This window comes from Amphiura filiformis, unplaced genomic scaffold (assembly GCF_039555335.1).
Source record: "Amphiura filiformis unplaced genomic scaffold, Afil_fr2py scaffold_38, whole genome shotgun sequence".
Classification (NCBI taxonomy): domain Eukaryota; kingdom Metazoa; phylum Echinodermata; class Ophiuroidea; order Amphilepidida; family Amphiuridae; genus Amphiura; species Amphiura filiformis.
Window position 1 is genome coordinate 752636 of NW_027305502.1, and position 17701 is coordinate 770336.

At 35.9% G+C, this 17701-nt stretch overlaps 1 protein-coding gene across 2 annotated transcripts in view; it reads left to right on the top strand.

Moving 5' to 3' along the window:
* The window catches only part of LOC140144065 (heterogeneous nuclear ribonucleoprotein K-like), a 202442-nt gene that overhangs the window by 149784 nt on the left and 34957 nt on the right, over positions 1–17701 (top strand). The window contains exon 4 of one of the 2 annotated variants that reach the window (XM_072165900.1): positions 11877–12120. In XM_072165900.1, the coding sequence (XP_072022001.1) occupies positions 12075–12120 (46 nt within the window). In that variant the 5' untranslated portion in view covers positions 11877–12074. The remainder of the gene's footprint in view (positions 1–11876; positions 12121–17701) is intronic. The other variant, XM_072165901.1, reaches the window with a different exon arrangement.

The window sequence follows — 17701 nt, forward strand, 5'->3', positions numbered from 1 at the left end:
AAGAGGGTGTATGGATTTCAATTGGAATTGTCCAATACGCAAGTGTTTAATCTGGTGCAAGGAAAAGTTTGGACATGTTGGATGGTTGTTTTCATTGTCAGTCCGAACTGAGCGAGTACCAGAGCTCCTAGGCAACGGTAAGCCGGCGATGATGTGGTGAAGGAGGAGATATTGGTGGTGTATATGCAGTATTGTTTATTCAGTCTCTCATTCCTATCTAGTCAAGTTGTCAGATGATGGGATATTGCTCCCACTTCAGTAACTGGTGCATCCGATGAGATTCTAGATGCTATTTACGAAAAGATGCGTAAAAAAAGGTCTGAAGATGATTTTTTCCTCCAAATTTTCCAGTTTTTATCTATAAAGTGTAAATTATGTTGTTAGTGTTTTTCAAGATTTCTAAATTTGCCATCGAATGTTTATCATACCACTTTTGTGTTATATAAACATGTATATTTCCAAATTATATAACAATTTTTATTTGCTAAGTGCAACTTTTCAAACTATTTCAAGATTTCTTAATATTATTGTGTGTCTTGAGTTGTTTGTTAAGCCACTTATGTGTAAATGTATAAACAAATATCTGAACCAGAAGTAGTTAAATGTACTTGAAATTAGTCCCTTTTTGAAGTACATTTTGTAGTGTTCTGTAAAATATGGTTCAGAACATTCAAGAGAAGTGAAACTTACTGCATCTTAACCCTTATGGTCCCTCTGCTTTTTGGTGAAGAGAAAGGAAAGAACCAGTCCAGTTTTGATTCAGGGACCCCTCCAATGCCGAAGACCAAGGATAGCATTTTCGTGCATATATGGGTTTTCGGATGATTGTGCATTGAGGATTTTATGGTTAATATCCACACAAAAAGTATCATGTTATGGAAATTGGGGAAGATACATTAATTTTTGTGAGAAATAAACTGCTGGATACAACAAGTTGAATTAACTTCTGGAAATTAAGGTAATAATTTGGAATATTCTGCAAAATGTATGGGAAAATAACCAAAAGCAAACTATTACTTGCTATATGGGTCAAGATTCACAAGTTCTTCAAAGACAAGATTGTTTTGTCCTCATCACTTTTCATTCATTCATTACTAATAGTATTTATTTATCTATCAACTATAGCATTTATTTATTTTGTTTGTTCATCTATTTGTTTTTTCTTTTTCTTCTTCTTTTTATTTTTTTATTTTTTTGGTTGTTTTTTTTGTATTCTCAATGTTTGATTTTTACAGTCATATCCAACAATGACTGAAGAAGTTTGTTGAATGCCTGCTAAATCATGATGGGGCACCCATCTGTATTTAATCATTATTAAAAATGAAATAAATTTGCTAATTTCACTGAATAAGGTCTGTTACTATGAAGGTCTGTGACTTAAATAATAAAAAAAACTCATTATTGGCGTTTCAATTAAGAGCAAATTTGTATATTGGCAAATGATTTTGAGTCATGCAAACAATACAGGGTCAATTAGTGTTATTATTATGGGGTATTTAATTAGTAGAAGAAATGACCCTGAGAATTATATTTGAAGTCATTGTAAATTTTTTTAAATTGAGTTAAAATGGTTGTGTTTCCAGTGGCATATGCAAAGCCATAGTCAGAGGGTGGAGGTGCGCCCCAAAATGCCAATGAACAAAAATGTCTGGGTTTTTTTCCGTAAAAACATTAAAAATTTGCCCTTTTTTAAGGAAAAATTAGCAAAAAGTCCACTTTTGGGTAAAAACATTGAAAACAGCACTTTGAAATTGCACTTTTAAGGACCAATTTTTAGATCCCCACACACCCCTCCCCCATAAATTATGGCTACAGGCCAGGGGTAGCGCTGGCTTCAAAATTTAAGGGGTCCGAGTGATTTTTGTTGGACTCATTCGGCCCTCCAAAAGTCAAATTTAAGGGGTCCAATGGGAATTTTAAGGGGTCCGAGTCCAACTCTGGAAACATCACCCACTAATATTAGAGGTTACGATATGCTGGACATGGGGTTGTATTATGCATTTTACATCAACAAAATACAGCGTGCAATAATTATGAGCCTCCCAGGGGGTAAAATTTCCAAACGGCTAAAAAAAGTAAATATTGCTTGCACCCGGCCTGCTAAAAATTGTATTCGTCGCAAGCAGGAAAATGTAAAAGTTTCCGTAAGGCCCTTTACAATTGATTCTTAGTTTCCTGTTTTATGGTTGAAAGCAAGGGATGAGGCGACTTTTAATTATTAATTATTAATTATTTTCTTTATTTTAAAACAAGTGGTCGCAACCTACGTACATCAACCCGTTTTGACTATAGGAACATACATTTAATTATTTTACAAGTATGTTTGATTTTATACATAAGTAATGGTACAGTTATGTTCTTTGTTTATTCATCATTATAGTTGATATGATCAAAGTCAGAAAGTAGCAATTGGAAGTTATTAAAAGTTATTTTAAAAGAGAAAATCCAAAATAAAAATTAAATAATTAAATATTTTGCAATTCTCTCTTTTGGACGCGGGCGGGAAACAGGAAACTAAGAATTAATTGTGAAGGGCTTAAGCCTACTATTTCTTAAGTTTGTTTCGAGCGTTTAGTTTTGAACATGCCCCATGAATGTGTGCTCAAAATCACTTGCACTTGCCCCCCTCCATTTTGACTTGCCAAAATTGCTCCCCGGCTGCCAAAAATTCTTGCCCCCCCAATTTTACCCTCATAATTGCACAACCTCTGAACTTCAAGAAAATCCAAAATATTGTTTTTTACAATCCAGTCCTTGTTCAGGGGTTGTTTTTTACAATCCAGTCCTGTTTGTTCATCATGTATAAATGTTATTGTTAGTGGAGCTTTTTATGTAGTCAGAACGCCAACCCTTAATTATCGAAAACGTAGTCCTAACCCTAATTCTGACCTTTCACCTCCTAAACCTGAATCAACCCCTTCAAAACTGGCAAAGTTCTGAAAAATTATGATCACACGACGTGACTATGTTTATGTGTATTTTAATGTAAAAGGTGCAGAATTCAACACCCCAAATCTTACCACGTGCGCTAATTCACTGCAATTTTATCCTATATTGCCATCAATAAAGAATACAAAGTTGACTTTTTTGTGTTGAGGAAACTCCATTTTTACTTAGCATTATGACATGAAAATTAGTTAAATTTACTATGGTATAAAACTCCTGATAAAACGATCATCAGTAGTAAACATTTGTGCATGCATGATCGGGGGAAATGGGAATCCCCCATTGACAGTTTATACAAGGGAGAGATTCTTTCGCAAGTGGAGTCAATTGTCACACTATTTCATTCGCAGAGCCTTGACTTGCACAATGTTTCAACAGATTGGTATTCAGAGTGAACGATCTGATAGAGTTCTTGGAGCATTTATTTTTGACATTCTGTCTGAAATGATCGCATTTGTTTTGTGCCCTGTCAATAAGGTTTTACATGCCTGATTTTCTGTGCGTCTGAGATATTCTTGTCTAACGCATTAGGTAAGCTTAAGGTTAATTTTATTGCGTCCCAACAACAGTTCCACGCGTCCCTGATGCCCAGACGCGCACTAGCGCGACCCTTGCTACAGGCCCGAGTGTATGTACACCCAAAAATGTTCTTCAATGGATGGATGTACGAAACATCAAGAGATTTGTTCCAGAAGGTCCTATCTGCAATAGCTTTCTGCATTCTATATTGTACACAATCTAAAAATATGGCACCTGGCAGATAATTGCAGATAGGGTATTCTTTCCCTAAACCCATGTGTATTTTAGCATGAAATATTATGTGTGTAGGAGGAAAAAGTAGAATATCAGGGGTTTAGAGCAAGAAAGCCCTATCTGCAATAGCTGCCAGGTGTCAGACTTTTATTTTTTCTATAATATAGAATGCAGAAATTAACAAAATGTCTATATAGGGCAGCTATTTCAGATAGGTCTTTCTTGCCCCAAACCCTTGGAATATAGTAAGAATGAAAATCTATGACATACTTGATAATGTTCAGTTAGGTAGGACATACACAAGGGAACAATTACAGAATGTGCACAATCGGGTTTTGATTGAGCAAACTTCAATCAAAACCAAAATTGTCATTGGCGTAATAAACCCTGGGTTTTGTTGAAAAGGGTTTCATTGTCCTGTAGATCAATAAAAGGTAGAGCCATGCATGTTGTGACATCAGGCCGACACCTGTTGTGCATCCATGCCCTGTGTCGAGTCGCGTGCCAGTAGCCAATCATAGGCAGCGGTTCTGGGGCGTGGCTGTTTTCTCAGAAATTATTGCAGGGAAAAGTCATAAGCTGTTTTGATACCATCCGAAGAGGTCAGGAGAATTTTAAAAATGAGATAAACTTAACTTTGAAGGAAGCCTACGGCACGTCACCAAGTGTTTTGGAGACAGAAACTGGAAATAATGATTGGGATATCGTGTATTAATGTCGCAAAATTAAGGATATAAACCGTAAAATATTGCGATTCGAAATAGAACTTGAACTTCCGACGGTATCCATCGTGTACAATTGGTCGTGAAAGATGTACGAAAAATCAATATTCTTCACATTCGTTGCGGACGTAAAAAGATGTTGTAAAATCGACATTTATTCATGGTGGTTGACTAAACAGTGCCGTGACTTCGGGTTTTAACAAGTTGACAATCTAGTATTTATCATCGTGGATTTAGCATATCGTCAGCGGAGAAGTGAGAAGAAAAGGCGCCATCTTGTATTCAGACGCCGAGATTGGACATGGCGATACTTGGAAAACAAGGGTGAGAAAATTATAGTAGACATGATTATGAATTAGATGCGGTAATTTGATGGGAATTTGATGTGTTGATATAATTAATCTAAGCTGTTAAATGGATCTGTATACATTAATCAAAAGCCCCGGGTGAAAACTGACTTCATATTTAGCCGGCTTAATAATTGTTTATTAAATCCAGTGAATCAATTTACTGAAATCCAGGTTGAGATCATGTGATCGCTCTTTTTATGAATGAAATAGGCATAGAATCTTTGACACGATTATAATTGAGGTTGTTTAGGTTTAATGTACCGTAATAAAATTTGATCAATAAATTTGACTATCGAGCTATAGTAGTTACATAATTCACCAATTTGGGCGAAAAAATAATGAGCAAAATATTGATGTAAATTTTGACGACCCGCTGGGATACGAGTTTGTTGTTGTCACAAAACTTCCGGGTTGCGTTTCTAGATTTCCGTACGTTCATTCCCGAATTGTAAATCAAAAATTGTTATTTCATCCGTAGTGGGTTTTTCGTTACTTGTTATAATTGATACATGGTTTTCTAACAAATAAGAAAAACTGATTGAAAATTTCACGAATTTCGGCGAGTTAAATTATCATCACAACACAATTTACTTTAGACATTGCATTAAAAACACAGCTAGATCGCGTTCATGCAAGCAGTTTGTCCTCCAACATGGGGGTGACCCTAGTTGCTCAGTGAGTAGGGGCTTACATAATTGGGTGTGACGTAGTATTGAATACCTTGGTCTGATGGCTGTTAAAGGTCATTAAAAATAAATACATGAATATAGATCGTGGGTTTTTTTTTCAGGAAACGCGGCGAATAGGATTACGCAATACATTTAAGCAAAATCCCCGCCTGATCGAGAGTGAGGTCAGGAAATGGAACACAAATTATTGACAGATGCAATTTTTGTTGGTCATCTCAGTTCAAGGTCATGCTGAAATCAAATAAGATGTTGGTTTCTTAAGATGGAGAAAAAGCACAAGAATGTAAATAATAAATGGGGGAAAATAGGTCCGGAAATAGGGAATGGGTGTTAGAATTCAGAAAAGGGGGCAAAATAAAGGTAAGAACGAAATAAATAATAATAATAATAAATAAATGAAATAAAAAATAGGGAAAATAGATAAATAATTAAATAAAAGCAAATAAATAAATAAAAATAATAATAATAATTTTGGAAAAAAAAAATAATAATAATTTTGAAAAAAAAAAAAATAATAATAATAATTATGAGAAAGAAAAAAAATATAGATGAATAAAAAATAGAAAAATAATAATAATAGCTATAAATAAATAATGATTGAAAAAAAAAAAAAATAAATAAATAATGATTGAAAAAAAAAAAAAAATTCTGGCGGTCTATCAACATCATCGGAGGTTAAATAGGCTAAGTTTTTGGATTTCAGAACTGCAAGTCAAAAAATTTATGTAAAAAGTCATCACAAGTCAGGTGAAGGATTTTCATGAAATATGGTAACATAGAACACAATGGAGAGGCACAATTTCTTGCGGGTCAAAATATATAAGGCAAGATCAATGGAATTGCAAAAATCTTGAGGTTAAATAAAATTAAAAATAATAATAATAATAATAAAAAATAAAAATATAGGTCATCAAAGGACATCGAATGGCAAATATATAGCTAAAGTTAAATGACATTTTATGAAATATGCAGTTTCTTGTGTTCAAGGGTAATGTGAACCTATAAGATAGCTAACAAATTCTATGACTATTGCAAGGCTAGATGGGGGGAGTCACCTGATGATCAAATAAGTATTTATATAATATCAATGAATGTCAAAAAAGGGTTGGAGGCCATAAAAGGTGGTGAAAGGGTGCAATAATGAAAGTCAATTGTGATCATTGGGATGGCAAATTAAGAAACTTTGGGAACTCATGAGATTGGGGTATATCGCAAGTTAACAATTCAAAAGGTACATTTAGGTTGCAAGTTTAATTGGAAGCAGGAAGTAATGAAGCAATCAAACAAGTAAGCAAAAATGGAAGGAAAAATGCAATGAGAATTCGTAATGGGTTGGGAAAAGACAGCAGTGACAAAACACTTTTCTCCTTTTAATAATAATACTTTTTAGTAACAGCAGGAGCTCCTACATGTTTCCTAATAGGAATAAAATAACTTTGTTTTCATTCATATTCATTCATTCATTCATTCATGTCATTCATATTTCATTTTGCTAAATCACCAATCAATAATACAATGTACATATACATATAATGTTTACATGTGCATGTATGGCGAGTTAGTTCCCTTTCTGTCTTTGTTTTTTCTAATTTATTTCAGAATATGGATATCTTAATGCTGGTGATTAGAAATGGAGGCTTGGCATGTCCCGAAACTTGGAATTAATAGTGGCTACGAAACTGAAAGACTGTATATAAGAATGCGGGGGAAGGTGATACATTGAACATTTTGTTATCAGAAGCTATCAGACTCGACACCTAGTATCTGATTCAACTCATGGCTATGATAAGTTGGAAGTATCGTATCCTTGTTACGAACCATGGATCGAAATTAGCACAACACTAAGCTTATGGCATATCTAAAAATTGAAACAGGCGTATGAACTCAAGTTACAACAATGGTTACTAACACGCTCTCGACAGCTTAATTACAAACGTATGACGAGAATGACTGACAATAATGGCCAAGACTATGTAAGATCCTAGAAGAAAAACACATGAATTGTTACAGTACTGAGGTAAAGTGATGTTACAAACAATGGATATTATACATGGTAGGCGACCTAAAGCGATTGGATAGAAAAATAAAAAGATACAATCATTATAACGATATTAGCGAAATTGGTATTTGACAATTTATCAAACAGTAAAGCAATAACCGAAATAAAACTTATTGCAGTATACATGTAGAGGATATCACTCTTGAGCGGGCTCTTGAGAAGTCGCCATACTTCAAAAAGCATCCATGTGCATTGATGCATTGGTACGTTTATAATCAACACCTAGAACTCAGTCATAGGTGGCAATTATAAGGAACACAGTGATTGAACAGTGAATAATTATATATTGATAGCAGAAATGCATGAAATGATTTAAGGGCCAAAATTGAGTACTACTGCACCACCTTAATAACGAAGATGGTAATCATGTAAACGGTCCAGATGAATAAAAAATTGCAAACATTGGAGTAAAACGTTATCTGCTTACATTGCCGATTTAAAAAGGCAAAATGTTAATGTCTTATTGAATTGGAAATTTGCTAATTACTAGCCTAATCTACATGTTATAATAAACACAAATGTGAAAAATGGTTTATATATGTAATAAAGGCTCAACATGTCCAGGGTGCAAAATACATGTCAAAAATTGCTGTATGGACAGCAAAGTGGAGTGCCATTTAACAAAATACTTCATATTGTTAGATTTACTAGGGCCATAAATATGCCCACAAAACGGACAGAACTGTAAGTTCAGATCATTCAGCCCTTCCGTTATGATTGGTTAATATAGAAGCTGGGATAATGCATTTTCAAAATTATGTAAAATGTGCAGAGGTCTGTGGGTTGGCACTGCACTATAAATCCCAAATTTTAACTGATCAGTGCATTTCATGGCATGTTCCTGGTAGGGATGCTCTTAGTAACTAGAACAGATACACGCTGCCGTTGGAAGGTTTTCCTGTTTTTTCTCACCGAGTTTTTTTTGTCCAGGTTTTGTACTTTTCAATTTTCAGCTATCCGGTATTGTTGTTAGTAAATTCAAGGGAGCACCATACAACTGTTCTCAATGCTTCAAATGCTTCAAAATTCAGTAGCCTTGTACACCCTATGTCTTTGCAGTAATGATAAACTGTGGATGTGGGCCTTCCTCTTTACGGGAGTTAGGCAAGTCCCTAGATTAGGTCCTTGGTTGGCATTGTTTCTTTTGCTTTTTACCATTTTGTCCAATATATGAATCAAAATGGAGATACATTGCTGCATTTGAGCAAGTCATTGGGAATGTTTTCACATACTTAATATTTAATGTCAATTCCAAATTAGGCTGTTTGGAAATTGAATAGGGTTGTCCTAATTCGGAAATGAGTAATGATTAGGTCCAAGCCAAATATGCTGTTTGGGATTTGAAGTGGGTCGTCTCACTTCAGGACCGTAAATGGCATCAGATGATATAGCTGTCTGATTGCGTAAAAAGGGTATCAGATGATATTGCTGTCTGATACATATATGATTTCAATGATTGATATATATTGCTTTTAAAGAATAAGCCAGATGATATAGCTGTCTGAGGCGCTAATGAATTTGAATTTATATCTATTTAAAATATCAGATGATATAGCTGTCTGATTAGCGTAAAAAGGGTATCAGATGATATTGCTGTCTGATACATATATGATTTCAATGATTGATATATATTGCTTTTAAAGAATAAGCCAGATGATATAGCTGTCTGAGGCGCTAATGAATTTGAATTTATATCTATTTAAAATATCAGATGATATAGCTGTCTGAAGTGATATTAAAAGTATGAAGATAATATAGACAGTTGATTTCCTGTCAACTGTGTATACTCTCAGATGATATAGCTGTCTGAGGTGATATGTGATATTAAATTAAGTATGAAGAACACAGTTGACACTTGATCAACTGTGTAAATGAAAGGAAATAAAAGATTCGGATGGTAAAGATCCAGCTCCGGCAATAGTTGTGTTTGGTCTACTTATTGCGTCCATAGGACAATCGGGTTTTGATTGAGCAAACTTCAATCAAAACCAAAATTGTCATTGGCGTAATAAACCCTGGGTTTTGTTGAAAAGGGTTTCATTGTCCTGTAGATCAATAAAAGGTAGAGCCATGCATGTTGTGACATCAGGCCGACACCTGTTGTGCATCCATGCCCTGTGTCGAGTCGCGTGCCAGTAGCCAATCATAGGCAGCGGTTCTGGGGGCGTGGCTGTTTTCTCAGAAATTATTGCTGGGAAAAGTCATAAGCTGTTTTGATACCATCCGAAGAGGTCAGGAGAATTTTAAAACCCACCCACCACTCCCTTTATAAAAAATATGATATTAAATGGCATTGTTTCTTTTGCTTTTTACCATTTTGTCCAATATATGAATCAAAATGGAGATACATTGCTGCATTTGAGCAAGTCATTGGGAATGTTTTCACATACTTAATATTTAATGTCAATTCCAAATTAGGCTGTTTGGAAATTGAATAGGGTTGTCCTAATTCGGAAATGAGTAATGATTAGGTCCAAGCCAAATATGCTGTTTGGGATTTGAAGTGGGTCGTCTCACTTCAGGACCGTAAATGGCATCAGATGATATAGCTGTCTGATTATGTAAAAAGGGTATCAGATGATATTGCTGTCTGATACATATATGATTTCAATGATTGATATATATTGCTTTTAAAGAATAAGCCAGATGATATAGCTGTCTGAGGCGCTAATGAATTTGAATTTATATCTATTTAAAATATCAGATGATATAGCTGTCTGATTGTGTAAAAAGGGTATCAGATGATATTGCTGTCTGATACATATATGATTTCAATGATTGATATATATTGCTTTTAAAGAATAAGCCAGATGATATAGCTGTCTGAGGCGCTAATGAATTTGAATTTATATCTATTTAAAATATCAGATGATATAGCTGTCTGAAGTGATATTAAAAGTATGAAGATAATATAGACAGTTGATTTCCTGTCAACTGTGTATACTCTCAGATGATATAGCTGTCTGAGGTGATATGTGATATTAAATTAAGTATGAAGAACACAGTTGACACTTGATCAACTGTGTAAATGAAAGGAAATAAAAGATTCGGATGGTAAAGATCCAGCTCCGGCAATAGTTGTGTTTGGTCTACTTATTGCGTCCATAGGACAATTGGCGCTACAAATATATTACGGCTTGAGTTCCTTAAAATAGACCATCCAAAATAGCCTGTTTTGTTCCTTAGGCGTGCATTTGGTGGTTGGGTGGTTAATTGTGTGCATATTGCATTGCTATTTCCACCTTCGGGGTTGTGATTGTATTCAGACCCGTCTTAGGTTTACCGGTTGCAGCAAATGACTGCTGCGACTTGCTCCTGACATAATTATCAGGAGCAAGGGTAGTGGAAGTCAATTCAATACTGAATACAATTTGTACAAAAAAAAATAGCCGTTTGTTATGCCAAAGGGAGAATTTTTTGTTTGATTTGTTTACTTATTATACTCAAATTTAATATAAATTTAGAGAATTGCAACATTTTTGCTTTCTTTTGATCACACTCCTGTTTTTGTGTGTGATAAATAGGTGTCATATGTAAGAAAATGCCACAGTTTGTATTATGTATATTTTAGTTGGTGACCAAGCATCTCGATTTCTTTACATTCGTGCCTGAAGCAGTAAGCAAATAGTGTGACATTGAAACTGGTGGTAGTGGTATAACAAGTAAGGCCTTTTCAATGGCATTGCAACTCACTATTTGATACCATTGGGCTATTCCAGTTGCAATCCATCACCCCCTATGAAAGACACGACCTTAATCTTCCACGCAGGGAGTGTGAATTTCAAATGGGATTACCTGAATGGGTGATTCCATTTGAAATCTACATCCCCTTTATGGGAGATTTAAGGTCATGTCTTCCATAGGGAGTGATGGATTACAACTGCAACAGCCCATTATACCCAAACCAGTCAACCAAGCAAGTCACTCACTAGTTTGTGCGGCATGCTTGGACATACACGTATGTGGTATTGGTGTAACACACAAGCTTGTCTGTTTCCTTTTATTATATAGTCCATATCTTTTTTATTTTAAGCTTTTAAAAAATTTGTTTGTGGTGCGTGAGTGTGTACATGGTAATTCTTTACTACAACGGCACCACCAAATCAAAAGCGTGCACGTTTGTTGCCTGCATTGTGTTCCATCATAATTGCACTATTTGCCCTGCTCAGTCAAGCTTGTCGTAGCCATTTTCATAATGTCATGGGCAATATTGCGTGTGTGCATAGGAAGAAGTACGGCTTTGGTATATAGCCCTTTGGGCGCATCAGCGCCGCTGATTGGCTGCTAGGCAGCCTGGGCTGCCCTGGTCTCTTCTGTCATGCATCTCCCCCATTAATGGCATTATTTATTATTCCAGGCTTTCCACCTGCCTGTGCTGAAGCGGCGTGCTGCTATTGGATGATTGCTGCCCCATATATACTCAACACTCTGTCTGTCACTCCTCAGTTTATCAGCCCAGCTTCGACGGATTTACAGCTTTGTGAAGGAGGGAGAGGAAAAAAAATTGGATGCAAGTGCACGTTGTCGCTCGTCAGTTTACTACTTTACTACTACTATGAGCATTGAGGCAAAATTGCAGTATATGGCGGATTCTGGAGAAGGTAAGCTACTCCTACACTGTGCATCACTTTTTTACACTCTGTATAGTGTATTTTCTCTTTCTATATCTCTGCACCGTAATAAAATATAATGTACATGTTGTATGCTGTCATTTGATATGTGAAAACCATATTGGTGGGTGAACAAATCTTGCTATGCCGGCCGGCTACTTTTAACCCATTGACTAATATGCTACAGTGGATTGGCGGTTCCATACTGCTGTGATTGGATTTTTACTCTGTCCATCCAAGCAATAGACGGGAATAGGCTTGCATTTAAAGCCTCTCATATGACCAATACAACAGTACAGCTGTGTCAACGCTAACTACATGTCTCACCTTTTACTATATCTCTGCACTCACCTCCAAGTATATGGCATTAGCACAGTGCAGCGTGCTACTACTATAACTACACACTCAAGAGATGACATTTTTTTTCCTAGCCAAGCCTGGCTACGATGTATATAATGAAAGCAAGCTGAGGCTATGCTTGTTATTTGCACTATGAATGAATCACTATACGACGGGATTTTGTAGAGCCTTGTTAGAGGTGCAATAGCGCATTTGAGTAGTAATAAGGTGTAGGACTACATTGGTGAGTGCTCTCAGCTGGTGAGAAGAGGGTGGTTGCTGCAGATTTGGGTTAATGTGTAGCTAAACCATTAAGAATTGATGTGTAACTGTAGATGGTTGGTTAGGGAAGGGTAGAAAAATTGTTACTAGGGATAAAAAAATATGCACATATTAATTGATATTTTATACTTGTAGTAGTAAATTATAATTTTAAAATCATACAGAGGCAAATTTTCATAATCTTAAGATCGCTCACTAAAATCATTGTTATAATCGTAAAATTACGCTCGAAAATCTGAATTTATTTGTTTGTAAAGAATTTTATCTATATTTCATACATGTAGTAGTAAATTATAATTTAAAAATCATACAGAGACAAATTTTCATAATCTTGAGATCACTCGCTATAATCATAATCATTGTTATAATCGTAAAATCATGCTTGAAAATCTGAATTTATTTGTGTTTAAAGAATTTTAAAGAGTATTATGATGTCATTTTTACAACTAAATCAATCTTTAGAAATTGTTTTGGAACTGATTTTATTTGACTCTTGGATCATTCAAAAATCAATGGGCACGCACAAAATTTAGGTTATCACAAGAAAAAAATTCATATCCAGGCCAAGCTGTGGTTAATGTACTGTAGAATGTAATTTGGGTATTATTAGATAAGAAATTTATGCGATGGAAATACCAGCGTGGAAACGCATGGCCTTCGCCAATTTTGCGATCATCAAATTATTGACCGGGAACCGGTAACATGCTGTGTACCTCTTTCTCTCTGTCGCTGTTGCTAAACTTAATCCTGTCAATACTAGTCACCTCCAATTTGCATGCACCGGGTGATGTTTCTATATGACGGCGATGTATTCCACGGGGCCCGGGGATTAGGGGAGATGTAGCGGGGGATCAGTGCGTGTATCAAGCGTCTTACCGATCCCAGGTGGTCAGGTAAAAACAACCGTGCAAAAGCTCCTTATAAAAAGAAATCTGCAACGGCAAGGCCGACAAATAATATGCAACGTAAAATCCAGAAAGTTGTGATAACATCGTTTTTCCTCGATTTCCCAAGTGAGGTTTCAGATATGATATATATATGTATGCACACAAGCAAAAGCTTATGTTGGAAGCAGAGCACCGTTAAAGCGAATGGTACGAGCGAGAAAAACATTACAATATTTTGCCTTGAGCAGAGATTATATGTGCGATATTCATACAGTCCTATCTTCATGCATACCTGTCTCTCAGAAACCTATGAAATTGTATTCAATTCAACTTGAGCACTCTGCATACATATACCAGACACTTAAGCTTACTTATACAGTGCCGTGTACGTGTGTTTGCATATGATGCAATACTTCAGGTATTTACAGCTAAACAAGTCTTTAAAACAGCTTTAAAATTTCTCAAATTGTAGCTTCGAGATATTTTCTTAGAGCGTGATGTTGTCAAATTGCGTTGGACGTCCATTTGGCACACACAGGTGGACATGCATATATGTAGGAACTAAAAACCCAGGCATTCATGCATGACTGGCAAAAAAATTCTTAGGGCTACTACTATCTTCAGTAGACAGCACACCTGATCCTCGCCTTATTGATGCACACGTGGCAGCACTACCGAGTTCTATACTATACCCCCAGCTCATGCATTATTCATGTATTATGCTAATGAGAGGGATGGGCTGCCATACCCTGTAGCAAGGATCTGTGGAGTTGTATTGCCATAGTAACCAGTATAGCTGAAATGGGAATCTTCTAGTAGTGATAAATTTTCCTTAAACACAGTCAGCGAGTCACACATGCATTCTCTATTGCATCTCTGTGTTACGCTGAAATGTAATAACGTACATTTGGCTTGATCAACTTTCTGCATCGGTGGTGGATTTATAGTATTATTATTTTTTATTATTCAATTTTTTTCTAATCTTCTCTAGTCAGCAAAGACTATACCTTGATGATTTGTAGAAAAAGCATACCGTATCAAGCAGTTCCACTATGGTTTTATTTCCCATATTGATTACCTGAGCCTCCCACGCTGCTGATGTCATTGAGTTCTGGCTGGGATGATTTTTTTTTATCCGTCTCACTCTCTCTGGCTCTCTTTTTGTGTTTTAAACAAGAAAATAAAGGGGATACGAATAAAAGGCATGGCATTCAGGCATCTAGGCATTATACCTAGCGGTCACAAGCAGAGAAGATATCTTACACTTCCCACAATGCATCTCTTCCATTTTAAATTTCTGTACTGATTTGCTATCTAGTGCAACATGGGTCGATAGAGACGAAAAGTACTGCAATGAACAGAGCACATCCAGATCTTGCAACTTGTGTATTTCTTGACTATCAGCCCATGTTTAGCCAGTCTAAATTTTTAACATGAAAACAAAGGGAAATTATTTGCCGTAATGAGGTGATGCGCCATGTTGCAAAAGATTCTGGGAAGGGTAAGATGTCTTCTCCGGGTCACAGGCACATTCTCGTTTTACTTCAAGACAGGAACTGTTTACCTGTAAATTCACGGTGTATATCGCGCACGCACGTTGCAACCGCTTATATTTCATTGCCGACTCTGGGTATCATGTTGCGTTTTAATATCGCAAAATCTAACACATCCATTTTAAAACATCACACTACACGGTAATGTGAACGATGTTATCATGGGTTTGCTATTAATTATCCAGTATTCAATTTGGTTGAGCCAGGTTTTCAGGCGGGCCATAGGGGAGCATGACCTAACGGTGTTTGAGACAAATAAAGCTGACACACAAGAGGAATGGTATGGTTTCTAATTAAAGAGATCCCAAGGCTTTGATTTAAGCGGTGCTATTTCCACCCCATGTGCATGATTTTTCTCGGGAGGAGGAAAACTTTCTTTAGATATATCAATGCGATTAATGGCTTTCTTGACCTGCACCCTATAAGAATTAAGATCAGTATTAATATTTTAGAAGTACACTGCATGTTTATATAGTTAAGTTTTATTCACATCAAATTTATTGCATTTTAGTTCTTTCTTGTAACTAAAAATCACCATTTAGAATCCAAAATTTATGATAATTACTCTAAAACATTAAATGTTTGTATGCATGAAGATTTTTCAGAGTGACATGGTTGCACAATATTGTCATGCATTTCTTTTTCCCTTAGACCTTTAAGAAAATGTATCAATTTTGCACAAATTACATGCCACAAAAATTATTGTATTTTTTGAAAATTTTGTGCATCAAAAATAGTGTAGTTCTGATGATTATGACTAAAAAGCTTATTACAAAATTGTTACATCAAATTCGCATCACATCTGTTCTCAAATTATTAATTTAAACAAATGACTGAGTCACTTTATTGTTCCTGGCTTTCCATCAGTGTCGTGCTCATAATTATCATCAATTTGCTTTGGCCAATATTTGGTAGGAAAACAATGCGCACACTGAAGCCATAATGCATTTGGTTAAGGGTATAATATACTGGTTGGCTGACTGAGTTTGTGGCATGCATGCATGCAATCATTTGGCGGATAATGGGCTGCGTATTGGCATAAAGTCAACATAAAATAACATGGTTTCCATGGGAGACTACGTATCTAGATGGAGACACCCACTCCTAATTACGATACTCCACTTAATTTATCCATAAAATATGGTTGCTCTCGCTCTCTTTCTCTCACTCGTAGCTCTGAAAAATTGTATACTTTAATATTATAAGAGATATGAAGTTGCATTGTCTGCTTCTATTAATTAGTAACATGTTTCGCTCTCGCAACCACTCTGATGTGATACAATAATTTTGAATTTTTTGCACAAACATAATTTTCCCAATTCTAAGCTAATATAAAGGAAGTTAATTTTGTGGTTCCTCAATTACATTATAATGCTTTATTGAACATTCGGCATGTCTTTTAATTTGGCAGTTGTGGCTGTTTGGATTTGGAAAATATGCAGATACAGTATTAGAGATGTGACTTTGTTCATCACTATTAATAGTACCAAGTCTCACTCTCTTTCTCTCTCTCTCTCTCTTTCTCTCTTTGTCACTCACTCAATCTTGTAGCTGCGAAATTAATGTATACTTTATTATAAAAAGATAAGACCTCTATTTATAGTAACAATGAGAAGTACGCTTGGCATCCATGCTCATTGTGCGCTCGTGCCAGCGCTATTTTGCAATAACCACTGTAAATTGCGAATTTGTAACCTAGCTGCCTTACCATTTTAATTAATATATTTGGTTGCATGGCAAATCTGTTTTATGGAACTTTAAAATTTCGTCATTTACAGTATTAGATGCATAATGGATGTAGGTAAAAGCTTAGGTTTTTGTGTGTCAAATTTGTAGATTGTAGGAATGAAATGTGGGACACGTGTCAATCAATTTGACAGGTGTTTTGTAAAGGGGGAAAAGAAACGAACAAAAATTAACATTATGCTACACTATGTGTTGGTATGCATGCATTCACCAAGAAAAAGGCTTTGAGTAATTGCATGAATGCGAAAAACAATATCAGTGACATGGAATCACAAAAAAACAAGCTTTTGAATCGAATTGGTGTTTGGGTTTGTTCATATGTTTCATACAAAGCTGATATGCACATATTAACAGCCTGTCCAGCCATCCCCTGATAAATTACTGTAAGTGAATTAACCGTCTTTGGCCCCAACAAACATGTATGTGACAGCAGCGGTCAAGAAATGAGGCAAGAGGCCTGCAGAGGTGGTATGATGGATATCGGCGATGGACGAAATCTGTCATGCCTTGCGTTCAAGTAGGCACCAGAGAGGGGACCAGTGAGCAAATTTTGTCTCATCCCCAGACCATGCTGTGCCCCAAGCCAAAACAGTGTCATAAAATGTACACAACTCAGGGGGAGTTGGTCCCGATGGAATGATCGCTCATCTACTTGACATGTCGTAGATACTTGCCGTGCTAGGTGTGGGCATCATGAGGTCATTTCTCCATCGTAATCTTACTTGGTTATTGCTTGACCATGCACGTTTTTTCTCGTCCTTCTTT